General features: G+C 42.8%; 1 protein-coding gene across 2 annotated transcripts; it reads right to left on the bottom strand.

Annotated features, from left to right (window-relative positions):
• Nucleotides 1–1,450: 1,450 nt before the first annotated feature.
• On the bottom strand, nt 1,451–27,688 carry LOC119227364 (nardilysin-like). 2 transcript variants are annotated; one of them, XM_037486101.2, is made up of 32 exons: nt 27,575–27,688; nt 22,558–22,765; nt 21,876–22,125; nt 20,987–21,068; nt 19,802–19,955; nt 19,062–19,135; nt 18,787–18,882; nt 18,467–18,589; nt 15,641–15,698; nt 14,954–15,027; nt 14,597–14,666; nt 14,295–14,372; nt 13,031–13,151; nt 11,607–11,665; nt 11,329–11,383; nt 11,140–11,244; nt 10,630–10,753; nt 10,249–10,335; nt 9,211–9,330; nt 9,047–9,098; nt 8,370–8,520; nt 7,452–7,579; nt 7,098–7,260; nt 6,883–6,914; nt 6,499–6,637; nt 6,363–6,410; nt 6,232–6,284; nt 5,374–5,457; nt 5,100–5,190; nt 4,876–4,992; nt 4,314–4,403; nt 1,451–4,217 (listed from the first exon to the last, which is right to left on the bottom strand). In XM_037486101.2, exons 2-32 carry the CDS (start codon nt 22,728–22,730, stop codon nt 4,008–4,010), a joined length of 3,261 nt encoding a protein of 1,086 aa, XP_037341998.2. In that variant the 5' UTR covers nt 22,731–22,765; nt 27,575–27,688; the 3' UTR covers nt 1,451–4,007. The 2 variants fall into 2 exon arrangements, with proteins under 2 accessions (XP_037341998.2, XP_037341997.2); XM_037486100.2 differs by lacking the exon at nt 27,575–27,688 and adding an exon at nt 23,409–23,474.
• Nucleotides 27,689–27,944: the final 256 nt, after the last annotated feature.

Raw genomic sequence — 27,944 nt, 5'->3', positions numbered from 1 at the left:
CCGTCCCACTAGAACACAAAATGTGCACATAATGTACTTAATAAATATGCCTCATAGATCTCAAAAACGGGCCGGGAAATTCCTTCATTGCACATTCCCCAGCCAAGTGAGAAGTCAATCTGTTATACAGATGGAGAATGTTTTGGTTTGGATTTGTTAAAGTTGACCAATGGCCACCTCGTAGCCAAAAAAGTGAAATCAAGTTATTTGTTAATGATTTTTGTCCTTATGATACATTCTAAGAGGATTCCCACAGAGAAAAACTATTATTAGGGAGAAAAAATATGGATTGAGGGTAAAGTTGAAGTGAAACTAAAAAGGGTTTTCAAGCCACTCTTCTGCTGTTGAGACAGTAAAAGTCCATCTAAGGTAAGGGCCTTACCTTGGGGCATGGGGTCCTCCAGTTGAGTCTCAGGTGAAAGTCCATGCAGCGGCCCGTGGTGCTGAAGTTCATTAAGAGAAGGGGCATCGCCCGCTTTAGCTCAGACACATGGAACTAAAGGATTCATTTAGACGGTGTAACAACCTATCCTCCGCTTTCTAATTGCCTTAAGCAAACCGCTCCTGCAAACAAGATCCATCCTGATAACACCCATAGAATACGATTTGGCATAATGTGACACCCCCCCCGAAAGAAAGGGTTCATCTGCTTTGAATTTCACTGCCTGTGTCTGCAGCTAAGTCAAGCTAGCTTTGTAGCAGGGGGCTGATGAAGGTAAGCCAGTGGGGAGTTCTAAGATTACTGCTCAAATTGAATTAAGGAGTCGACACATTACAGCGGCTTAGACGATGCACCCCACTGCATGATTCATTCAAAACCAGCACAATGTTATACACGGGACACACACACACACACACGCTTCAAACTGGGCCAGCACCCGCTCTTTACCTCCATATACCTTTCCTCATATTTCCTCCCACCGACACACAAACAAAAGGGCTCACAGCCACTAAGCAGGGCCCTTTGCTCAGGGTACGAGTCCCTGAAGCCTTGGCAGGAGGCTCACAGATGAAATTAGAATGACAACAGATGACAAATAAATGTGGCGGAGGAAAGTTTACACAGGGTGAAGTTGAAAGAGGGTGTTTGTGCATGTGCTGAACAAATCCAAACTCTGATTCATAGGCAAGCTTGTCTGCATGCATTTGTAATACACTGCCTCTGTGTGTGTGTGTGTGTGTGCACTCAACCTAAGGGATGGAGACAGAGTGTGAATGAGAAAGAATGGTCTCTGACAGTAGAATGCAGCATGAGCCAACTTTTCGGGACAAAGTCACAAAGCCTTTCCTTGCAGGACCACCAGTTTGTGTTGACAGCACAGACTGGCAAGGCTACTTGTGACACATTTACATTGACTTCAAAAGGCCAATCACGACTTCAGGCTTTTTGATGCACTGCAGCTCATCGGCAGACAACAGGGGAGGAAGGCAAACAAAATTTCAACCCTCGACATCTGTAATTTGAGTTTAGTACAGTTTGCATGCCAGATTTACAAACCTGTTCAATGTGCATCCTCAGAGCCACTAGCATGGCCATGCAAAAAGGGCAATAAAGTAAAATATGCTATAGTCATGGTATAAATAATGTTACTTAAATTCTATTAAGGAAATCTATTTTCTAAAACAAGCTAAGTATTTCTTTAAAGATAAGGTGGACCACATGTGTGGATGAACGATGAAAGCTTTTTCTCATCAGCAACGGGCCAAATTGTCTGCTGCGATCCAGTGAGGAACAGCGACGGGGACGTTATAGCTACAGTAAATCTTGTACTTTTGAAGCCAGCAGCAGATTGACTCATTAAATCGTTCTACACAGCGCCTCTACAGAAGGGAGATTAAAACCAATGGAAACATTTTTAAAAAAGGCTTTAACTCTGAGCTCAATTGAAGATGGCCGAGTAGCAGCTACAGGGGGTTTGAAGGGGCAAGTCACCACTCTCTCAAATTGCAAAACAGAGTTTTATTATCACCTAAACACTCGGGGGACATGTATTGCCTCTTTCAACTGAAGCATCAGTAGCAGTGTGTTCAAGTAACCGCAGGGTTTTCATCTATAAGGGTGGTTTTTGATCCCAGTACACACACTTTAGTTGAAGTATGCTGGTAGAGCAAAAAGAACTGAATCTTTCATGAAGCCAATACATGTCCATTATAGTCACATAAGTCACATCTTTAATATCCTGCACCCTCCAGAGCTCAGATGATAATAATCTGAAAGTTAAATTGGTTTGACAGCTCCATTAAATCTCTGTGGGACTTTACGGTACAGCACACTTATTACATATACTCAAAACCTTTCAAGGCCTAACGTATTATCAAGGACTGGAAGGGTTGCACCACAATCTCACAGGTTGGAATTGAATTTATTTCTTGTATTAAAAATTTCCCCTAATTTTGTCTTGTTATTGATGCCATAAAACACATGATTCCAGTTGTTCCTTGAAAACATACTGCTTCTTCTTTACAGCCTTCATCTCTTAACAAAATCACTGTATTCAAATATCACCCTCAGCCAACAATAATGAGTGAGTGAACCTGACCCCACACTAAAAGAGTTGTCTCCACTAACTTACTCCCAACAAGAACATTTAAGCAAAGAGAAACCTCAAAATAAAACCTGTACCAAGGTAAAAAATGTGGTGGAAACCAGAAAAGAAAAAAGCATAGTTCGTTATGGTTGTGTATCAAATAGTCAAAACAATTTGGGGATCATATACCTTAGGCCAGTGGACCTGAAGCAACAACATAGTGTTTAGATGTTTGCCACCAATCGTACAGGTCGCACAACTATCATATTGTGTGGGGCTCCATAGGTGAAACAGTGTGAGGATTCCCCGCTGGCGTTTTACTCAATTACAATAACACGCTCTGCTGTGCCGGGCACCGGATTGGTTTTTAAATCACATTCAACAGAGTGTCACCAGTCACAAAGTCCCACACAGTATCGCCTGCAACAACCTCTTCCTCGGGGAGACGAAGGTAAAGAGCCTGCGAGTATCTGAATGAACAATTTTACACATAAATGAAACCTGCGATGATAGAAGAGCAGATGCAATACTGAGTCACCATCATGCAAACACTTGTGACCTTAAAAAGAAATGCGTGCCTGATTTGAGCCCAGTGGGTCGTAGCAATATTTGGCCATCTCCAGTTTAGTTGGATCTGTATGTTGAGAATGTGTCAGATAAGATTGCGATGAGAAGGAAAAAAAATAAAACAATATTGTAAATTGGTTTCACCTTTAGTATGAGCCGTTAAGAGAAAATCAATTCAAATGCATCTAAATAAACCAAATTTCAGACGTAACATTTGGGATGTTTGGCTACTTTTCCTTCCTAAGACTCAAGTATGTTTCTTTGCAGTCAGCACATTGCTTCATTCATTTTAATCATTGATTTATTCTCTTTGCAGTTTCATACTAGAGCATGATCTAGGTCAGCTAATAACAGTAGCGCACAGCAGAGATTGAAATCCTGCACACAATCACTCAAAGACACGTCTGGAGTCGAAGCACTCAGCATTTCTGCAGGTTTCACAGTTGATTTGTGTTTTTAAAAAATGTATTAAACTTGTTTTGCTGCTCCTCAAACAGCGGAAAAGACGGGGATTCTGAGATGCAATTGCAGCAGAGCTCAAAGAACCAAATCAACTCAAGATTTGAAAGATTTTCACTCAGATAGACTGAAGAGTGAGAGTAATAGACACAGCGCTCCTATGCTACTCGTGTCTGAGGAAATAAAACAATTGAGGGTAAAATAGCAAATCAGATCACCACTTGGCTATAAGAAAACCCCTATCATCACTCCCGGGCCTTTTGCCTGTGCACACACTGTGGGTAAAAACTGAGTCCTAGAGGCAGAGTCCAGGATCAAAGCGGAGCCAAAGCCATTTCTAACCTTCCTTATCCTCCACATATTAAAATGCATCTCTAATGAGACGGCCCCTGAACGTTGCTCAGTGAGAGGCAAAGCGCCGCCGTCCGTGTGTGTCACAGTCTGAGCAGGAGTTCATTCCAGTATCTTGTGGTAGGGAAAGAGAGGCAGGTCTTTTATGAAACTAGAGATGTCCATGATGGCTACGGCCCCCGCAATCCTGGGTGAGGCCGGCAGGAAGGTGAGCTTAGACACCTCGCCGTAGGTGGAGCAACTTAAACCCTCCTTTTCTTGCTTCTCACCGCCAGCCTCCTCGTCCTTCTCTTCGGCACCGAATCCCACCACCTTTGGGAGACGGGGATACATTTAATGTGTTGCTCTCAAACGTGAAAAGGAGAACATACCTTTCCGTCTCTCTACACACTTAAAGGCATTGCTTACGTGCACGCTGAGTTTGCGGCTGTTCTGTCCTTGATGTTCTTTGAACCAGGAGATCAGCTCAGCTCTGGTCATCTTCTTCAGAGCCTCAATCTAAAACACACACAAGCACTGATGTAAGAGCACCAAGGGGACTGAAGGACAAGTGCCCTTCATTTAAAATGCAGCCTCTTTATCTGGCTATCATGGTTTTATGGCTCATTTAGCTGATGATTCAAACAACCTTAATCCAACAAATTTCAAGAAACAGCTCTCAGCAGAGAAGCTCAGGAAGCCCACTGTGCAGCAGCACATTTCTAGCTGGTAGAGAAAGTCGAGTGTCTAGCAGATAGACAGCCAGATACATCCCCAAACTAATTTTCATATGCAGTCCCTGCAGGACATCGCAAATTAGAGGACACAGAACACGAAATGCAATACAAAAAATGTTGCAATACAAAATAAGCAGATATGTTTTAGGTAATTAGAGATCTCTATCTTAATATGAATACTGTTCCAGTGGCTGACTGAAAAGTCTTGAAGACTTTTGGATGATTGTGTGTGTGTGTGTGTGTGTGTTCCTTACCTCTCTGTTGAGCCTGTCAAACACAAACTGCTGTGTGACCACCTCGGCCCAGTTCCTGTCCACCTCCTCCCCCAGGTGTGTGTCCTCGCACTCCTTCAGCTTCACCAAAGCAGTCACCTGTACAGAACACACACACGCTTTAGACAATGGTTCCACACACTGATACATACAAACACAAACACACACACACACACACACACACACACACACACACACACACACACCTGGGTACTGAAGGCCTCCTCAGAAAGTGAGTCGAGCGTCTCCCCAAATGACGCCAAAAACTCTTCAATCTTTAACTCCACTAGCTCGGTACTGTGAGAAAATAGTTACAGCTTTAGTTTCACCACTTTGTTTTTCTCTTTCCGGGGCCAGTTAGAAAAATCTGTAGCCTGCATTTTAGTGAACATTAAAATAAATGATACCGTGGCAGAAAAGCAGTTAAGATGAATCGTAGCTTTGGGCGAATGGAAGGTTAGGATTGTGTTGCAGACTCACTTGAACTTTGTGGCCTGTGTTTCCACGGTGACGGAGAAACCCAGAACGCCTGAGGTGTTTCTGCAGGTGGGGTAGACATGGTACCTGGAGAGGGAGACATAAAAAGAGTATGAGTAATGTTGAGGGGCAGATTACCTGAGTAATATCAAATTACCGACAACAAGAAAAATGGTTACATCTGCCAAAAGCTAATATCTTGTGTTCTAATTTTCTCTACTTTATATCATAATAAAGCTTTGGAATGCAGGGAATCGTGATCCAAACATGTAGGAACTAAAAGAACATAGGATTTCAAATGCGGATGATAGTGGAATGGGGGTGAGGGTGGTGCATGGAATAGTGTGATGCACTGGGAGCTTCAAGGTTGGTGGTTCAAATCCCAGCTGCTCCATGTGCCATGTCAAAGTGTCCCTGAGCAAGACTCCTCACCCCCAATTGCTCCCCAGGCTAAAATGTAAGCCATGGATTAAAAATGTAAGTTGCTTTGCATAAAAGCATCAGCTAAATGACATGTAATGTAATGTCTCCCAATGTATGGAGCAGTTAAGTGGCGGCTTAAACATTGTTTCAGGTTTTTTTACCAAGATTAGCACAGATTTGCAATAAAGACAATTGTAAAGACAATAACACATCTAGGCGGACACAGAAAGTTCATTTCAATCCATGCGTTTAATCTTAAGAGGTGCAAATAACCCCCCCCACCTCCAAAAAGAAAAACAGATGCTATAGTTTTCTCTAAAAAAGTAAATATATATATATATATATATTCAAATATCCAAAACATACACTAGCTTATATTCCCACTCACACATCGCCTTTTAAAAACTAAAATTTGATTTGAAACATAAGTACGCTCACCCGAGAGTCTCTTTGGTCCGGAGGAAGTCAAAACAGGGTTCCTCCATGTGCATCTGAAAAGACAACAACTCAGTTTAAAAAGAGGAAAAGACACAAAGAAGGGATTAATGCATGTAGATAAATAAACGCACCACCAACAGCTCCATCAGTGTGTGTTCTCTCAAGAGCTTTGGGCCAGACTAGATGAAAAGGGAGTAGTGTGCATTAAATAAATTCATCTGTAAGTCAGAATGAGAAGGATCTGCAGCACTGCAGACGTGCTTGTACCTGGTAGTAAACAGTGACCTCAGAGTTGGCATCTCCCTTATTGAGTGATTTGACCTTACAGATGTGGTGTTTCAGAGGAAGCTCCACAACTCTAAACATCACCGGCACCTCTGCTGGCAGCTTGGAAAACTGCAGCTTTCTGCCAGAGTGAAAGAAATGGAGGACAAAATACAAGAAAAGGAGAATGAAGGAAAAAGGAAGAAGAGAAAAAAACAGGCAAGGAATAAAGAAAGGAATAAAAGAAGCAAAATAAAAGAATAGGAATCACGTTGTGAACAACTGGAGCTAATGCAAATTACTGTGCATGGCAGTAAACAAATCCACTTGATTGCATAGTATTGGTGCTCTCGTTAGGGAATGCATTCAGTGTAAATGCGCACTCACGCTGTGACGTACTGCAGGAACTGCTCTGAATCCTGTGGAGAAAATACAATAAGGGATGATGAACAGGTAAAGATGATGAGTAAGACATGAGAACAATGTCAAGTTCACTCACAATCAAAAGTGCAGCCACACAACATTAACAGGTTCATTAGCTAATCAGCTAATTATGTTGCTAATCAATCTCCTTGTCTGTGTAGTGCCCGTCATCCACTCACAGCGCTGCTCAAGTTGCCCTGGACCAGTCCCTCCACGTACAGCTCGGCTCGGAAATTGCGGCTGAAGTCCATCAGCTCATCGCTGGTCAGGCCGTCCATCAGAGCCTGATACTTCTCCACCATGGACCAGCGAGAGTGCTCCAAGATCAGCAAACGCACATCCCTGACAGAGAGGACAGGAGTGAGGGGGGAAACGAGCACAACATGAGCTCCATCCACTCCTGCTGGATGAGTATTTTTGCCCCAACACATTCAGGGTGGTGGCACATACTCGCCACTAGAAGGCAACACAGACTCAAAGATCAGCCAGAAAGTAGGCTGTAAATGTCGAAAGACGAGATGCAAAGGACTCACTTGCCCAGTTTCTCAGGTTTAATGAGGATGTTGAAGTAGGTTTTCTTGAGCTGCTCGGTGAACATGCTGAAGACATCAGGGGAGGCGGAGAATTCACTCAGGTGGTCAATGATCAGGTGGAACAGCAGCTGAAGAGAGAGAGGGGACAGAGAGAGACACACGTGGAGGCAGGATGAGTCCCGACCATCATCCCGCATGAAAACAAGACGAACACAAGTAGCAGGAGTTAAATCATTTCATATAGGGCATTTTGGAAAATACTCTTAATCACTTTCACAAGACTTTAATTGGTTATAGACAGCTTTGAACCCCCCCCCCACTCCAACGTTTTCCAAGCGGTAGACGTCATAGAGCATCCTACGAGCAACTCATTTAGCGACTTATTCAGACCATGAGGGAAAAAAAAAAAAACGGAATGATATTCAAAAGAACACTACATTGTAATTCCTTCCCAATGGCATAATGACTCATCTGCCAACAGCAGCCTTTCCTCCTGTGCCGACCGCAGGCAGTCTCTCCCTGCTGCAATAGATGCAACCTCTGGGCTGAATGTAAATGATTGCGTGATGATGTCGCCATTATGCAAAAGAGTGCATGACTTCATCTGGCTGCTTTTAGCGACTTGTGAAGCCAGTGCTGAACCTAAATCCATCTTGTGTTTCCCTGAAATAGCCTGCCGGTGTGATTTTACAGCCATTGACAATTACTTCATAAGCAAAGCCCGGCTGGTCCCTTCGCTTTTAGTCTGAATGCTAAGTCTGCATGGTCAACACCCTGATAGCACAGTGGTCTCGTTATTCTCATATGTACTTTTCTACTGTTAAATAATAGGGGGGGGTACCCCGCCTCCCCAGTGTGGGAATTTTTTGCATATAAACCGCTTTGTGTGTGCGTTTTCTACCGAATTCATTAACTCACAGGCAGTTTGTGGTTGAATCCTTTAACCTTGATGACCAGGCCGTGCTCACCGGCCGTCAGTTTATACTCCAGTTGGGCCACTTCAGCCTCGTAAGCTGGCTCGGCGAGGTGGTGGCCTAAGATGTTGACCAGCAGGTCAAACAAGACCACACTGAAGGGAGAAAGGAAGACGGTAGTAGGGGTGGAGAGGGAGAGACATGATGGAGAGGAGTTTAAGGGAATTACATTACATGTCATTTAGCTTTTATCCAAAGCTACTTACAGTAAGCGCATTTCAACCATAAGGATACAAACCCAGAAGAACAAAAAAGTGCAATTTCATCAAATAAGCTGATTTACAACTTGCTATAGATAAGAGCCATTAAAAGTTCAAAGAGCCCTTAAAAGTACAGGAATAAAGTTAAATAAAGCAAGGGAAGGACATGAGGTGAGGAAAGAGACAAGGAAGATAGGAAAAGGTAAAAAAAAAAAAAGGAGTAGAGAACAGAAGGATATCAAATGAATAGAAAAAGGGACCGACAGATGGTAAAAGTAATGAAAGGAAAATAGGGTGTAATTTGGGGGCCGAAGAAAAGTGAGAACATGCAATTGAATAAGAAAAAGGAAGAAAATATGTCAATTAGCGTTGCAGCCTAAAAACACCATTTTCAAAAGACAATGTTTGAGTCTAAACTTACTTCTTGGCAGATTGCTGGATTACAGGAGAGATTAAGTGGAATCTGATGTAGGCTGCAGCAGGAGAGGGGACAAACGTGTGTCAACACCTCTCAAATGATATCAAAAGTCTTTGTGGAAACATCCTGCACGCAAAAAGATGCTAACACGCTGCCACATATTTCACCTTTAGGGATTTTGAATTTGTTGTCCTTCTTGTACCACAGGCATCCCCTGTCGCTGTCTGCTATCCGGACGGGAAACTCAGTGTCTGGGCAGTCAGACGGCTTCAGGGTGAAATCAGTAGCTGAACAAATGCACATAAACAATAAAAAATAAAAAATAAAGAATCAGAATTCCTACTTGGTTCAAAGTCATAAATAATGTCTTCGCTTCGGCCGTTCATTATCTCCACTTTTAGTTGTTAGACGTCGCTCCACCCACCCATTCCAATAAATGATTCAAAAACCCTCGGGCGTATGAGGGGAGATGCATCATTTTTTGACATTTGATCGGTTATGGTTATGTGGTGGTTTACCACAAAAATGTAACGGCACACAATGCCGAACTACATTACCCTTAAGGTTTGGTTAGCTGAAGATCAGAGACGCCTGGTTTGGCTTTAAATTGTCACTCTTAAATTTACTGGGCCTCTGCAGGCTAGAGGTGACATATTATGCACTTTTACCACAAGTGGATATGGTTCTTTGTGGTCTGTAAAAAATGTCTTAAACAGTTTGGTCAAAATACCACAAGGATCATTATTAACGACACCCTTTTTGTCAGCCTGCCTAAAACAGTTCTGCTCAAAATTACCCGTTTCAGGTTTTAATAATAATAATAATAGTATAATAGTAATGAGCCAGCCAACCACTCCTTCCTCCCCCCTTCTGTGGTTTGAACCTTGCATGAGTCATCATAAAAAATATGAAAAACAAAATAATTAAAAATAAATATTTGTGAATAGTTGTGAAATTTTATTACTGTATGATTCCAATCATTGCGTTGATATTTAAAGGCAATATTGCTGAATTTGTGCAGTTTCGGGAGGGGGGGGGGCAGCACCATTTACGTGTAGAAAACCAATCTAAGTGGAATTTTGTCCTGTTTAGGTAAAAAGGAGGAGCAGCTATTTCACCGTGACAGAATCCACCGAGAAATGCTCTATTCCTCCCAATCTGGTCGATCTGACATCTCCCCCCCCCCCCCGAGTTTATTCACCCACCGATGAACTTGTTTTCAGCCGGAAGAGTGAGCTCACTGTTGAGCTTCAGATTTCCTGTCCACCGCTCCATCCACTCCTGCTGGATGTCTGTGGGAAGAGAGGCAATCTTTAAGTATATAAGAAACGGTTTGCACTTCAGATCAATGTTTGGAAATGAGACCAAAAAGAAATAAAATATAGTTTTTTGCAGATTTAAAATTTAAATCATATTCCAAGACCAGGACAGAGATAAATGTTGGCATTTCTGCTGCTGGTATACACTGTATCAGCCTGAATATCACCACACAAGGGGAAAAGGACAATGTATTCACTAGATGACTCCATTAGGGGAAGGAGCGGTTACACTGGAATTGGACACACACACACAAGAGAGAAACACACCTTCCACGCTGTATTGTGTGCCAAACCACTTCTCCCTGAGGGGACACTGGCCCTCGTGTTCTGGCGACAACAGCATCAGATTGGCGTTCTCAGGGGTAAGGAGGGACAAAGCTCCACTGATCACCTACAGACAGACACACACACAAGTTTCCAGAAGAGCTGGAAGTCGTTTTTTTGCCCCTTCATTCTAAATGACTTGTTTGTGAGAAAACAATTTCAGCTGTCAATCACAGTAAGAGGCAGCTAAATTGAAAACTTGTTGTCATCACAGAAATATGCAAAGCCCTGATTGGACTGTAATGTTGGATGGAAAAATATATATTCTATACTGTATAATGATAATAAAAAATCAAAGACAAGTTTTATATAAAATCATTAAGACATCAGACAGAGTAAAATGTCTGTTCTGGCCCACTGTGACCTGGTTTATTAATTATTTTTTTCTAAAAAATAAAAGAGTAGAATAAAATCTTTGACTGGTTCATTCCCCAAACTCAGTGAACTACTTACTTCTGGGTCGAACTCGAACATCAACTGATCTCCTGTCAGGAAGTCTTCTTTGGGGAAGAGCTGCATGTTCTCACAAATGTCCTCGACGTACTCTATAGGGTCAATCTGACAAAGGGCAAACCGCTCTCTGGTCAAAACAACACAATGCTCAGTGGTCCTTTGAATATTCATGTGTTTGAAGATTCTTACTTGCTCCTGATAGTGAAACTCGTTTGCTTCGATCTTCTGAATCTCTTCATACACTCTGAAGGCATACACAAACCGATTTAAACATCACTCGCTTCCCAGACGGAACCTCACAACATCCACATCTCATTCAAATACATTTATAAATAAGCGACATGATGCTGTATTAACTACCGCCTACACCAATGTCCCAGAAAAATACAAATATAGACGTTTTGTTTGAGCACAAGGATGTTTTCGTTCCAGTATGTTGTGTTATTTTTGTAAGATTGTGTGTGTGCCTTTGCTGTGGTCCGAGTGTCTGCAGCATCTTCAGGTACTGGAACACCAAGTGAGTCACCTGTGAAGTACAACAGACCCACAGAAATGAGATTACGTAAAAGTCCTTCAGCTTTAATGGATAATTACCTTGGACCTTTTATCGGTGAAATAATTGTAATAACCTCCTTTCAAGGGTCAAGTGAAATGCACAGTTAAGTTTCATAAACCACAACAATGACACTGATGCAAGGCAAAGGTTGCTAATCTCATGAATGGTTATTTGATTACAGTCACTAGAGCAATCACTTGAATACTAAATAGAAAGTGTTGTAATTTGCCCCTCAAACGTTTGAATCAAAATGCAAAGGGTTTTATTTATTAGCTCTGAATAGCCGTCCTTAATCTGTTCGTTAGAGAACACAAAAGTATTTAATATTTGCTAATCGCAGAATGAATTTAAAGGCATGCGAGTGGTATGAATGAGCCTCATTCAGAAACCGTTAGAAGAGAAGAATTCTCAGAACCCACTGATGAAGATTCAAAAAGACTCTGATATTCACCAATGTTTTCCCATTTGGGACTTGGCTATAAGTAAGAACAGAACATACACACTAAAGAATATACTTAAGCACATATCAGTGCCGACATGTGGCAGCAATGCGTGCAAAACTACTCAAAATAATCTGTTGGTATTATAATGGTATTTTAAAATAAATGTCAATTCACATCAACCAAGTTGCATGAACCATGCCCTTAATTGAAGGGTTAGGGTTTCTACATCATAAGGTGTTGTAGCTTCCCATGCAACTCTTTTTGGTTTAATTTTAAACCAACAGCTGACGCTACATAAGAGGACAGCTCATTTGATGTCAATTTCCTTCAGAAGTACCGTCACTTGAGTTTTGTTGAAGTCCGGCACTCTACCTTCTTCAAACATTAGCTTGGGTGTTCTGTTACACACTTTGAATTTAAATTCATCCTTATAAAAATAACACAGGTTAAACAATTGTGACCCTCATGGATCTAACGTAGATCATTTTTCATTCAAACAGCATCCTTGAGGCTGTTGCAGCATTTATCAAAGTTTGTTGGATGAATTGTTTTTTTTTCATTAATCATTAGATAAACTCTCCTGGTGAATGATCGTCACTGCCTCATTGTTGAAGACACACATTGTCATAGTAACAGACAGATTGCGCCCTTGAAGTCACCTTTTGTATTCATGAAAAAACAAGAGGGGCCAGCTGGGTCCTTGCAGGGCACAAAAACAGACACTGAATGATTCTCTATGATGTGACAAGGACATGATTTGAATGGTGCGCTGTCAACTGAAGATAGATGTGTAAACTGCAGCTTGATTTGTCCGACTTCCTCTTCTGAGGCCGGCGTGTCTCCATGTCTCCCAAGAATTAACTAAGAATAATAGGAAAGAGATCTGCTTTACCTCGTAGAAGTTTTGGAAACCTTCATCCGTAAGGGTGATGGAGATGGAGAAGATGGAGTAGGTGGTGTTTTGGTCAAAGCCAGTTTCACTGTTCCCTCCGAACAAAGCCATGGCCCAGCACCTAAAGAGACAGCAATGAATTAACGCCGATTTAAAAAAAAAACAGGACAGCCGGGGAAAATTCTTGCACTACCATAAACTGGGAAGACAATGCACATTGTGTTGAAGGGCGAACAGCACAGCAAGTGGAAAATATGTCATTTCATGCTTCCTGATTGCAGACAATTTAATGAACACTATTGTGGTCCCTTTGAGGCAGTCGGCTCCACTTCACAAATCCCAGATTGAAGGAATGGAATGCTAAATCATTCTGTTATGCATTTGCATGGCCTTACAGGCAGCCTTTCATTCATTTAAAAAAAAAAAAAAGTAACAATTTGCAGTTCTGGGTATTTTGTCACACCGTGTCTGGCCCGATCTGCATGAAGACATGTTCCATAGTGTGATTATGTACGTTAATAGCAAAGGTCGTTTTGAAAAGAATGCATCGCACAAGAAGAAATGTAACCGATGAGTCACACCAGAGGTTTAGCTCTGAAAGTTTTCATACTGAACGGAAACCAGCAGTATACCCATTTATTCTGCTGTATAATACATTCATTAAAACTGATATCAGTGATTGGTATCATCCTGTAAACTTTTTGTTCCACACAGTTTAAGCGATGGACACACGCATAGGCAGTCCCAAATTCCATAGCAGGGGACAACGATGTCCCGGTTTCAAACGAGCCTCTGTGTCCTCGATGGACAACCGCTCCACTGCCTCAGTAGTTTGGTTCGACGGGGAATTCAAACAGAGTGCACTCAAATTTCAATATTGTCATTTAGCAACAATTGAAAATAGCACACAGTAACTATAAATATTCTATCAAACACTACAAGTGGTTCTGATGGGAGAAAGGGACTATTAGATGGGCTCTTGGTGTTGTGGCACAAAAGAGGGTTTGTCGCATCACTTTGCCACTTAGCAACAAGAGGCTGAAAACACTCTTCTACATCCACATCTATGATGGGAATATATGAATTATATCGTCAAGTGGTCTGGCAAATGTTACAGTTTGAAGATCGGGCTCAAACACTCGGGCCTCCCTCAGAAAGAACTCATGTATACCAAGCAAATTGAAGACCTTTCAATTGGGCTTTTGAGTGCCCTGAAATAAAAATAATAAACCCAAAACAAATAGACAGAGGCAATAACACCCACTTCTTCCTGAGCACTGAGAGGATGCTTCCTGTTCCTTCATGGCCAATCAGCCAAGAGATGTAGTGGAGAGGCTTCACTCTGAGAAGAGGCGGGAAGAACATTAATGGAGAAAAAAAAAAAAAAAAGCATTGATGCAATCCCACTAAAAGCAGGGCAAACTTTTTATATGAGCTGGTTGTACGAGGCATCGCTTTGGAGAAAGAAGACAGTAAAATGAACACGTTTTATACTACGTTTGATTCTGCATTAATGTGCGCTGTAACATACAAATGATACACTGATACACACTGCATGTGGCTCACCTGTAGTACATCTCCTGAGGGGGGAGGGCCCAAGTTATATTCAAAGCATGAACTTTTCTCACAGGGACGACTGCAAACACACAGACCGTAGACTGTTATAGAAACACCAAGATTGAAAAGATAACAAAACAGCTGCTCATTTCTACTCGTTTGTATTTCCTCAACCTTTGTGGATTGAGATCTATTAAAACCAGTCGCTGCAACACTGCATTTCTGTTCACACGAAGAAAATAATGTTTGCAATACAACATTTCAAACCACATCTCGACCCCTCAGATACATTCAGAGGAGGAGAACGACAGCAAAGCACCCCAGACGTGGTTGACAATTAGCAAAGTGCGGTGGATGGATCCGTACCTCGGTAAAGGCGGTTAAAAGCTGGCGTGTCAAAGGGATCCAGCAGGTCGGAGAAATTTGGCTTGGAGAGACCACTATGGACACAAAGAAAGAACTATAGGAAACAACGGTGATGGTATCCATCAAATACACACTGATCACTATGTCAATTTAACACACCTTGATTCCAATATGTTTTTGTTAAATAAGAATATTGAAGAACACATTTTTACAAATTGGAGAGAACAAAAAAACAAAAGAATTTAATAAGTTTACTCAATTTTACAAAATGAGCACCTGCTTCTGGCAAACTCAAATTTAAACTATTACTATGTGTTCAGGAAAAATCAATTGAATTGGTCTAGGGGATGTAAGCTGTAAAATACTTCATGATCCAATTGAAAAATGTTATCAACAAATAGAAGAGCATGTAATCCCTTCACTGAAATGAAAGCACATCACAGGTGTATGCATGTGGATTCTCAAAAGGAAACCTGGCACAGGGACTCATAAAGCAAGTAGAAGTCAAGTTCTGTAAGGAAACACTAATCCAGTTTGACTTTGGGGAAAAAAACCCTCTCAGTGTTGAGGGGAGCAAAAGAAACGAGATGAAGAGAGGTTAAAAAAAAAGAAATTAAAAAAAAGGATAAAAGCTGAGAGCGAGACAGAGGCTTGACATTTAAATCTGAGGTCTCAAAGGAAACTCACTTGTTAGGCACCTTGCTGAAGATCTCTCTCACCCACTTCTCCAGAGTGTCCAGCTTCTCTAAAAAGGACGGCAGAGTGGAGGAGGATCAATTAGAGTTTGAGTGAGTCTTAATAGTTCTGGTGGAAAACTCTTAATTCTTGGTTTGGGAGTCTTCAGTGAAATGTGTTTTTTTTTTTTTTTACATTCAGCCCATACATGCCCAATTCCTAGACGGTTTTCCCTGAAATTGTTTTATTACTATAGATTATAGCTATACCTGTCCGTATAAATAAGGTAAAAAAAAAACATTCATAAAGAGTCACTACTTTGTTTTTTTTACCAAATGATACTGGATAATATATACCTGATTTAATATTGGTTTCCCATTCCTAATGAATAAAGAGGTAAAAGATCATACAAATTATTTAAACTGCAATGTAGGTTCTTACAATAAAGAAAAGTCCACTTATTGAGAAGTAATGGGACCAGCCCTTTACATTTACTTATTATTATTTGGATTCAATAATTGGTCAGCATTGTGCCTGTAATTTAATACTTTCATATGGTGTAATTCTATATAGTTGTTTCAGTGCAACTGGCTGTCATTCTTTACTGTGTGGGATTCAAATTACACAGCCAACGGATTCATAAAAGGAGGCATGTATGCCTGCCTGCCCCCCCATTTGTAAAAGGCTTCCTTTTTAATGGATATGCTCCCACGGGACATCGATACTGACAGTATCACTAGTATAAATGTAAAGTTGGGATCGGTCTCATGTAAGACACTGCTCTTTCTGAAGGCAATCTGTGCTTGATGGAAAAAACGCTCCCGCGCAGCCAGAGATCAGATTGTGATCGAAGGCTCACAGCATGACGGAAAAAAGGCCAATTATTGACTTCATTCTTTAATAAAACTACGCAACATATTTAATCTCAGTGGTTTGTGTGGCGTTGCTGTAAACAGATACAGAAGCCGCACTGATTTCTCTGCCTACAGAAATACATACTCGGGACATTTAAATAAAACGACCATAACAGAAACTGCAGAAATAACAACTTATAGCTGCTATTATAACTGGTAAATGGGCCGTACCCTCACAGCGCTTCTCTTGTATAACCACACAAAGTGCTTTAACGCCATCAGTCATCATCCACTGACTCACACACTGATGGTGGGGGCTCGCATGGAAGGTGCCAACTACCCACCAACACACACACACACACGAGGGGGAGCTATTTGGGGGGGAAATGTCTTGCCCAAGGGCACATCAACATGGACTAGCGGAGCTGGGGATCAAGCTGCCGATCCTTTGATTGACAGAAAAAACGCTTCACCCTGGGGGAAAAAATATGAATGATTGAACTGTTTTGGTTTTCCAACTGTGGCGGTTTCAGAGAAAAAGCTCTCACAAGCTCACGTGCACCAGCTGCCCAGCACCAAACGGCACACACGGTCAGTGCCTATCTGATGGATATAGTGCCACATTTAGCAGCTAAAAAGACTAAACCAATTCTATTTTTTTGGAGACAAAGAGTTGTAAAAAGAAGAAAAAACATTGCCATATCAACTTTACAAAGAGATAACATGTTTTTTTTATCAATATACAATATAGCAGAGGTGGGACAAAGTCATTGTTATGCAAGTCACAAGTAAGTCTCAAGTCGTTGCCCTCGAGTCAAGTCGAGTCAAAGATGAGGCAAGTCCCAAGTCGAGTCAAAAGTCAAAGCCAACAAGTCCCAAGTCGAGTCAAAAGTCAAAGCCAACAAGTCTCAAGTCGAGTCCAAAGTCTTACCATTTTAGTTTTGAGTCATTTCAAGTCCTTTTATTATAGTGGGGACGGGGAACCCTGGGTGATGGTGCGCTGCCTCACAGACCTAGACTACGTAGGGAAGGGTAATGGTGGATCGACTGTGACTGTGTTATAGTACTTTAAAACGGACGTTGACATAATGTTGGCGAGGATTTCCATCGGAGTCTGAATCCGGGTTCAAAAATCCCGATTTTTGTAACCATGAACGAGCTGTCTCGTTGATAAGGTCAAATGGACTGCAGTGATTGGATGTCGTGCAGGCAGCGCGCGCTCTCTGCATACAGGTGGCGCACATTTTTTTGACAGATGCAGATAAACAGAGCGGCGCGGTGGTGTGAAAATGTTATCCCCCAGTTTTCATGGGAAGTAGCAAGTCTTCTCGAGTCAAAAGGCTCGAGTCCAAGTCAAGTCACGAGTCATCGGTGTTCAAGTCCAAGTCGAGTTGCAAGTCGAGTTGCAAGTCTTTGTAAGTTTTGTCGAGTCGAGTCTCAAGTCATCAAATTCATGACTCGAGTCTGACTCGAGTCCAAGTCACATGACTCGAGTCCACACCTCTGCAATATAGGTAGTATAAATTATTATATAGGCTTAATGTTTTCCTTTCCAATGGATCATGATATCGTTGTATCACTTTGCAGTAATGGATTTTCTAGGTGCTTCAAATAGCAGGAGGTTTCAACAACGGAAAATAATTCAGCGGTTTTATTGGATAATTTTTCACTGCACAAATGTCAACACTATAATTTTACCTTCATGCCGCAGTTAATTAGTCGGGTGATATTTCATGCAAAACCCGAAAACATATTTGATATATTATGCATTTGACTAAATTATTTCAATTTGAGTTGATTCAGGAATGATGAACCAGTTGGCTAAACATAGATGAATTCTTGTTAAGAGTTGAGACTAATTACCTTTTAAATGTCAGATTTCTTTTCAATTCATTCTTCTGTTTATTAAAAACTAATACATTTCAGTAAATCTATTAATAAGGCTGGTTATTCACGTATAATAAATTAAATACACATTCCTGACCTTTAGACTGCACAGCCAGAGTCATGTAGTGGGCAGAGTAATGTTTCTTCCAGAAGGCACGCAGTCGCTTATAGACATTGATCTTCTTCTTCTTTGGCTCGTGCTTCAGCGTCTCAGCATTCCCTGGTGTTGTCACAGGGAAGCTATAAATTCAGCAAAACTATAAAACACTGTAAAAAGTATCAGTTTACAAAAGCAGGGATATCAGCATGAAAGGAAACTTGGCGTCGGTCTCAGCACTCCTGTTTGTTATTGCCTAACATACCCCAAGGAGGCCCTGTGTGTATTATGTGTCCCAGCAGGTGTGTTTACCAACTCACCCCAGCAGAACTTGCCCATAGGGTGTCCAGGTTTGGCCAAACTGCCGAACAGCATCTCCTTCCTCTGGGAGTCTGACGGCTTAGCCAGCTGGTACTCTGATGGGCAGGAGAAGAGGCACAGAAAAGCTCGGTACAAAAAAGGAAAAAAAACACTGATCAATGGTGCGCTAAAGAGCTGTGTGTGGAGAACTCGGTAATGCTGCTGACGAAAAGTTCAAAGCTGAAATCCAACTTCTCAGCGCAGAGGAGTGACGGACCGAGACAGCCAGACTCACCGCTGTCAACGGCCTCCACCTCCCGATCAATGGCGTCACGGATCATCAGGGGACAGATGAAGAACTGAGCCCACCTAAGAGAGCACAAAGAGGCAATGATCAGGGGCCATGCACCAGCCAGAGAGAAAGGATACGGGTCAAAGGGACACAATCAGATATAGACTGATGCAGAGAACAGACAAACAACAGGGTGGACGCCGGCTGATTGAGCCTGTACCGTTTGTCAAGAGTCTGTCAGTTTACCAAAAAAAACATGAAGATCTTATGACATATCGTATTGTGAAACATCTTTATATTCATACATTATGTTTGGTATTAAGTATGGGCAAAAACGCTTCCCTTTTGGCAAAGTGCTCAAAGGGGAGCAGTTTTGGTTGGTAAATAGGTGCTAAAATAAAGGATGCAATAAACTACACCAACGTTCTCACCTTAGCAGCATATTCCTTAAATCTTTAAGCCATTGGTTAAGACTTACAAGTGAAATACTCAATAAGTTGAAACCAGCTGGTCATCAAGAATTTAAACTCAAACATATTGAAGATTTTATTCAAAGCTGGTGGATCGCAATCTTGACCCGGTCTTTTGATGACCAACTGCGTGCAAGTTCAAAAAACAGGATTCCATATTATAAATAAATATCGATCAATCGATCTATATGTGAAAATGGTCAGATGGTTCTGAAGAAGTCCACTTCTAAAGACTGCTCCGCAACACAACAAAAACCGTCATTCCTCACTCACCTGTCAAGAGCCTCTTTGAAGCTTTTCCTCTGGATGTCAAACTGGAAGACGGTCCTCTCACAGTCGGTTGAGGCGTTGTCGCTCCCACCGTGCTTTTTGAGGAAAGAGTCAAAGCCGTTTTCTGAGGGGTACTTCTCGCTGCCCATGAACACCACTGTGACAGAGTGGAAAAAGTGTGTTATTTTGTTTATAAAAAATAATTTGTGCCTTTCATTTGTTGTTCTCTTATTTATGTGGGAAGCCGGCCAAACAAAGATGGCATTTGATTTCCCACTGAGCAACATTAGAAATTGATATCAGTTGCTAACATTTGGTTAAGGTTTTGATGACAGTTTCAAACAGATCACTTACATTTGTAGAGGACACAAATAAAGTAACTGTTGCACAGTAGCATCAGTAGACTGGAATTCCAACAACATGTTACAAACTTCTTTTGAATGGAATAAAACCGTAATGCTTAAAAACTTCTGATTCATTTTGTGTAGCTTGACGCAGGGCATTCTGGGAAATGTCAGTGATTACCGACTCAAGAAGCAGACAAAACAGGTTACAGAAAAGAGGGTACAATGAATAATTAAAAATAACAAAACAACCCCTGGAATGCATTAAACATGGTTGCTCTTCTTTAGGTTTCTCTTTTTTTCCTGCACATTAATGTTGCAAGATCCGAGATTGGGAGCATTTGATTGCTTTGAACGTGTCAACGTTGCAATGCGAGGGCATTATCGGCTTTAACCACCATATGAGAGCGGTGCACAGATGCATCTGTGAGTTTATCCATGCACCCGATTACAGGCACCAAAGTGCACTAAAAGCAGCAGCTCAACACACATGGATGGAGAGCAGCAATATTCTCTCCGACATTACTCCAATGTAGAACTTTAAATGGTTGCCTGCTCTCGGAGGTGGTCTGCTGGTATATTGACATTAGGAATGTAATATAAATCTCCTATAGAGTCGAGTTTTGTTCCTGTGTCTAAGAATATAATTAGTAGAGTATTGTATGTCGTACAGACTTTGAGTGATCAGTGACCAGGGGGATGTGAAAATAAAAAATAAAACGATGTACTGCAATGTACAATGAACTACTAAATTTGAGGGTGAATTAACCTTCAAACAAAAGAAGTTGAGAATTAAATTTTAAAAAAGAATAAGAACTTGACCCTTCTTTGGTTGACTACTCACTGTGCTCTAGAAAGTGGGCCAGGCCGGGGAGGTCATTTGGGTCACTGAAGCTTCCCACTCCTACACACAACGCTGCTGCAGACTGACACACACAAACAAAAACACAGAATAGAGAGTCAATTTTGAGTCTGGCAATGCACTCGAACCCTCATTTTAGTGATACTAAAACCTGCTCCAATGTACTCCTCTGTGCTATAGACCTTTGTTATTTAAATAATAGTAAAACCATCTGGAAGAGCAAAACTGTGCACTGTCCACGAACCACCGTTTCATTCCCATATGCACTGTCCAGCTACTGTTAATACAGACAACAAACAAACTATCTAATGTGTTGGGGAAAAAATGTTGGACCATCAGTGCCGCCACCACCCACCATCGACCGTAATGGTCTGGCCCGCGTTCGGTCGAAGTGGGCTGCATCTGGCCCGAACCTGAAATGAGGATTCTGGTCCCTTTCCTTGTATGGTGTTGTTCCGCGGTTTGGGTTTCCAATGGGTATTAAAGGCTTCGCTTTCCACTGAGAAGCTTGTCAGATCTTCCTGCTCCGCTATGGGAGAAGGAACAATCTGTCCCTTTTCAGCTGAATTGAATCATTGGACTTTTGTCTGTACTTAAGGCTTGTGTTGGTGATTTCTTGTATTCTTTATGATTTTTCTATATTCTAGTTAGTAATAAATACTTAATCACAGACAAGTTTAAGATACTTTTGATTTATCACCAGGGCTTAATCCACTAATTTCCACCACATAATACATTAATGTTCACATTTTGTGCTGGCTCTCTTGCAAAAATCAGCCAATTCTTTGGTTTCAAAACAACTCAAGTTTGTTGTCAACTCTGCAAAAAGTTAATGAATAGAGTTCTATATTTAAACACTTCCCATTGGTACCTGTTTCTCTGCATTTCTTTTCTTTTTCCCTTCGTCATCATCTTCATCATCATCATCGCTGCCCCTCCCGTCGTCATAATTGTCGTCGTCCTCTTCCTCGTCCTCTTCATCGTCCTCAGTTTCCTCACCAGATTCATCGTCCTCCTCTTCGCCTTCTTCTTCTCCATCAGAGTCCTCGTCTTCAGATGCGGCTGGACCGCTGTAATCTGAGATGAGCAGAGCTCGCAGGCCGTTTTCCAGCACGATGTATCTACAAGGAGAAAGGTCCAAAAAAAAAAAGGTGAAACAAAACAGAGTGAGGAAAAAAAAGTGCCATTTCATCTGTTTTCTGAGACTCTTTTTCTATGCCTTTTCCACAGCAGATTCCTCAGTATTTCCCCCAAAGAGGCCTGAGGCACTGATGAAATCACCCCATCAAACTACAACCAAACTGTACTGATCCAGCTGGAAGAGAGGCGCAATGTATCATTTTTGGAACTAGGTTAGTGGATCCGGGTCATTTTCTCAGAATTTGTCACATCAATGAATATAGGAAAATAGTATCACTGCATGTGTATCACTGCACATTCAATCGTATAAATAATAGTGACTGAGAAAATCCAAAATAGGGAAGATCAATCATGCATGATTCAAAGGCAAATTCTCAGAGTGTGGCCGCGGGGATGCTTGAATTTGGATTTACCTGTACTGTTTGGGGTCACTGGGGGACTTGATGATCTCGCCATCTCCAACATTGTCCTCCTCTCTCCCTGCGTCCCCTGCCGCCTGGCACTCCTCCCGGGACACCGGCGCTTCTTTCACAGAGCCCGAAGTCTCGGACGCAGGCACGTCCCTGGATTTGTTTGTTTGCGGCATCCTCGGCACAGGTGACGACACTTTGGCACTGCGGGCTGACAGCGAGGCGCGACCGTAAACAACGGGACAGGTCGCCGTTGGCGTGAATCTGCCGCTCAGCACGGCAACACACCGCGTCAGCCTGACTAGAGTGATGGTGACTGCGCCTCCCTGAGCTCAGAGAGCCAAATGGGACAGACAAACAACGCAGCTTGACCAGATTGCCCCACCTCACCCCTCACCCCCCTCTCTCTCTCTGTGTGGAAGAGGCCTATAGGGCTGAACCCCTTGCTGTCACACGCACCAACCGGCGCGCACAATGAAGCTATTCACATCGGGCTGTCTGGTGGATTCGCCTTTATTCAGCTAGGTGTCAGTGGATTCGCCTTTATTCAGCTAGGTGTCAGCTAAAAACACGACCGAGGCGGAACCAACCCTAAAGACTCAGCTCTGCGCCGCTCACACGAACAGCCAGACTCAACACTGACCACAGTATGGCTTAACGTTACACACATACACAAGGTAAACACGAGTTGTTCGCTCTGGGCGGATTGGTAAAACTTCAGGTCAGCATATTCGATGCATTCTTAAACGTGAGCTTTTACATGTTCCGTTAAAATTATGTTGTGAAATAAAATTCCAAACAAAACTTTGCAAAAAGAACTTCGTGAAGCCGGTGCGGTTACAATGTTTCCATACCTTCGTCTCTGTTGACAGCACAAGGGCCTGAGAATATGTGGGCGCAGGGGTCTTCCCAACAATCCGCGCTCTGATTCGCCGAAAAGATTTGAGGCGTTTACATGTCGCCCTTTGATTGGCTCTCAGCGAGAGAGGGAGGGAGGGGCGGGGCCTGAGTGCTACCACGTGCGCACGGCTCCGTGCGGTCGGGAGCGGAGATAGCTGCAGGGAGAGGGACAGAGGCAAGTTGCCACCTGGATGTAATCAGCAGCTGCTGGCCATCTGTTTATGATTATGACTGTTAGATTGAGGATGTTCAATCGACCACTTGTCATAGCCAGTAAATGTCGGGTTTTTTCATCTCATTAGCCAATATAGAAGTGAATTGGATGTGAATTTTCTTGTCAACCACAGCACTGCATGCAAATTCTACCCCCCATATCATTAATGCACCTGTTTAAGGTTCCAAAACAGGGACTATTGATTTAGGGGCCCACTAGGTGGCAGGCATAGGCCACAAGGGATGTTGGGCAAAATGTAACACCTGATTTTTGATCCGAGATCTAAATCTGAGATCTGAGTCTGTGATTTAAATTTAGTCTGAGATTTGGATGCTCCTATTACATGCCTGTAGTTTCTCAGATTTCAATGATTGTCAGGAATTTATCATTTTAAGTATGCATATTTATTGTGGTCCTTTGAAAACAAAAAATGTGCACATAAAAATAATAACAGCAGAGAGAATTTATTTTTAAAATGTGCAAATTGTATGAACAAGGAAACAATAAAAATCATTTTAAGTAAGATTTTTCTGAATAATATTGATTGATGATCCCCTCACAATTCTAGTAATGTACTGTAGTCTTCCTTTAAACCCCAATTCCCAGTCAAATGGTTAAAAACTAAATCTTATCATGAAAAAGCCACATTGACATTTGTCCAATGTCCTTCCTCAGGCTCCCCTCTACAGTGTGTTGGCATTTCACCCCTCCACTGTGCCAATATGTCCTCCCCCTCAATCACCAACTCCCTCTCTCTCGCTGTGTCTCTCTGTCTGAAGCCAATCTGATTTGCCCCTGGGCTCCTGTCGGCAGAAAGAGGTGATAAACACCGCAACCATGACAACCGGTGAGCCAGACACACGCCTGAGTTCCTCTATCCTAATGGCTTTACTTGGCATCTTCTCCTCTTTTAATTCACCAAGTCCAGTCTTCCCCATATCTAATATTAAGACACCCGGTGCATATGACAGCGGCGTGCTTCCACTACAGTTTAAGCTTTCTCAGCCCACAGTCTAGAATGGTGGAAGACATACCACATTTAAACATCCACTTTGCTTAAAAAAGAGCTCCATTGGTCACGGAATAAATATTTCCCCAAAGTGATTACAATGAACAGAACATGTTATTGTTTAATATTGATTCCTCTAACTGACAAAAAAAAGTACAGAGCGGATTCTCACAAATATATCCTATTGATCACTAATGGATCCCTTGAGTCAACACTATGAATGAGGTTTTTGGAGGAAAGTTTGCAGGCGTACTGCTGCAGCCCTGTCAGTATGGAGCCATTGCTCGGCTGAAATTGCAAGGCTGCGGTAATAACGAAGATAAGCAGTCTATTACAAGTGTGTGAAAGTGCCTTTACATGCCTCACCACCACGTGGAAACTTCAGAATGGCAGGGCTTGTGTTATAGATTGATTGGACAGGCCCCTGCAAATCACAAACCTCCCCCTTAATGCCAACACACGTGGCCTTTTCATGGTCAGGTACATGGTGTTAGTGCTTCTGCTTCGTGAGCCGTCATAATTCCAATTTCTTTCCACTTTTGTACCCCTCTCTATGACCAGGCCCAAATTGAAGTTCAGATTGGGCACCCCGGGCCTCTCAGGAAATAAAAATGTGTCCGTGTGAGATGTCCATGTGTGCAATGTAGAATGCAGCCGGCTGAATCATTGTAGGTATTGTGATACTTCCTGGAGAGATATTGGAGGCAGCAGCAACAAGACTTTACATTGAGAATTCAAGGGGTCAGGGTTCCAGCAGCAACTGATTTGGATCCTAATTAAAACAGGGGATTTGATTAATTAGTTTCCGCAATGTGTATATGTGTGTGTGTGTGTGTGTGTGTGTTAGCTACTGCATGTGCCATGTGTGTGGGAGTCGGCGTGTTCTTGTGAGTCACGGTGTATCTTGTGTGTCGCTATGCTAAATGAGGAGGGGGTGTTATATGCCTATACATGTGTGTGTTCGTGAGCCTCTGGGTAATGCTGTGAATCACTACTCCTCCAGCATGTGTGCTCATGTGTGCTCATGTGTTTCATGTCTCCTGGGACGCTTGTCCTTGCCTGCAGTACTACTGTGTGAATCAGAGGTGAGTCCTCTGTAGCTGCCCTCTACTTTAATCTGCAGCTAATGACAAAAACCACCTGTCCTCCAGCCCCCCCCATCCCCCCACACTGCCCCTCCCTCCCCATCCACATATCTAGCCTCCTTTATCCTATCCCTTCTTCAATACCCCCCTCTCCCCTCACCACCCAGCCCCTCACAAACCTCCAAATTCCCGCTGCTTGTTGTCTCCTACAACTGGAAAATCCCTCTCTACCCGGCTCTCTTCCACTTGCTTTCTTCTCTATCCCACAGAGTGCAGGATGCCCTTGTGTGCCTCTCTGATTGCCTCATTCCACCGAGCAGCTAGAGGCTCGGAGCAGTGCGGGCCTTAAAGAAACCCAAACACGTGTGAAAGGACAGCGGGACAGTATGTGAACAGCGTGGATAGCTTTAAGGAGTTTTTCTGACCCATGGATCGGGATGGGTGAGGAAGAAACCATGTTCTTGCTGTCGTCAGCATGTCTGCCAGTCCTCAAGTCTTGAGTGTCTGTGCAATCGTGCATGCAAGGCAGTCTCGGTGGATATCTCGGGAACAAGAGCATAATTGGAGAGAGCTGCAAAAACGGCCTGACCACTTCCCACAATGTGTCCAAAGTGGAAGAGAAGAAGAAGGAGTGAGTAGGGGGAGGAAAATAAAAGGGGAGAAATCAAAGACGGAATGGCAAGTAAACCAGTCTGAATTGACAAGAGCCCAGGAGAATCAAATCAGAAAGTAAAGAGGGAAGAAAGGGGAAAGAAGAGTGGGGAGAAAGAGAAAATATAGGGAGTATGATCTGACAGAATTAATTTAGAGGAGAGAAAGAAAAAGGCTTTGGAGAGACAGAAAGCGGAGGAGGAAGAAAGGAGAAGTGGCTGAAGGGAAACAGCATGAATCCCCATCCATTTCAGCACTGGACAGCTCCACAGACAGCACTAGGCCAGTATAAATAGATCCCCTACTTTAGAGGCGCCGTCAACGCTCCGAAAAAGTGCTTTATGTGCTCAAAGCAGCTCCTGCCCCTGGAGAACAGACGTGCAGGTATCTGATGGTGCCCGATAGCCATCTTCTCTCAGTTCCTCTCCGTTTGTTTTCTTAATCTAGGGAGCCTCCACGGTTCAACGGCAACACTACGGTGAGGAAAGTGAGTGTTTTTCTCCCAGATTCCCCGTCACGGGCATCGTTACACTCTGAAGGAGAAGATATTGCCTGAGGTCTGGGATCATATTATCCCTGGTGCTGATCTGCCATCACCAACCACAGAGCTGGAAACAATACCTCAGTGCCAAACCCATATTCATAAATGTCTGCAACCCTGCTTCTCAAAGATGGCTTGAATGTGTGCATGGGTCTGTTAGCAATCTCCACAAATGCATGTGGCTGTGCATACATGCCTGGCATCAGCCAGCCTATTTCCATTGTAAGTGAGCATTAAGTAGCCTTGTGGAGAAGAGGTAATACAGCCTAATGCACCTGAGAGCCCTGAAATCTATAACCATCATCTACGTCTTCCTGATTTTACTGGAACCGTCTCTGTTACTGTTTCAGATAGGAATCTCCAGGGAGAGCTCTCCCCTCCACTGCTGTAGGGAGAGGTATGCTGGGAGACGTAGAGAGGAAGGAGAGGGTGTGTGTGAGGCAGAGAGGCACCTCTCCATTTCCTCAAGGTGATTCACCTTAATGCACGCTGAAATCAATGTGAAATTGAACTGAAAATTGAACTTTCAGCTCAGTAATGTAGAAGACATGTTGTTATTAAATCTTTTCCTTTAGCCATGAAACCGGCAGACGGATATTTGAACGCTTTTGAATACTTACGTCCAACACTGTGGCACCACGCAGTCCTTGATGGAGTGCCATTGGTCCACTTGGGACCCCGGGCTTCACAGGGGGTCCATACCTGCCATGCTGCCACTTAAGAGTCTGCATGCTATTGATAGAGCAGCAGCCACCCAGGCTGTGGTTAGCCGGAGTACGGGCTAAATTCAACGTTGCGGAGGGGGGGGCGTCATTGCTCTGCAGTTTCTGCACCATCTGTTGCGCCCACCGATTCCATTTGGCAAGACAGGTGTTTTGATGTAGGCCGCGCAAACATCCAGGCCTCCCTGTAATCTACCAATAAAAGTCGCCACAGTTTTCCCGACTGATGCCGAGCGCGTGCTCGCACTCTCTCGCGCGTGCGTATGTG

This window comes from Pungitius pungitius, chromosome 14 (genome assembly GCF_949316345.1).
Source record: "Pungitius pungitius chromosome 14, fPunPun2.1, whole genome shotgun sequence".
Taxonomy (NCBI): domain Eukaryota; kingdom Metazoa; phylum Chordata; class Actinopteri; order Perciformes; family Gasterosteidae; genus Pungitius; species Pungitius pungitius.
Note: the sequence above shows the minus strand (reverse complement) of the source record. Positions and strands in the feature narration are given on the sequence as shown.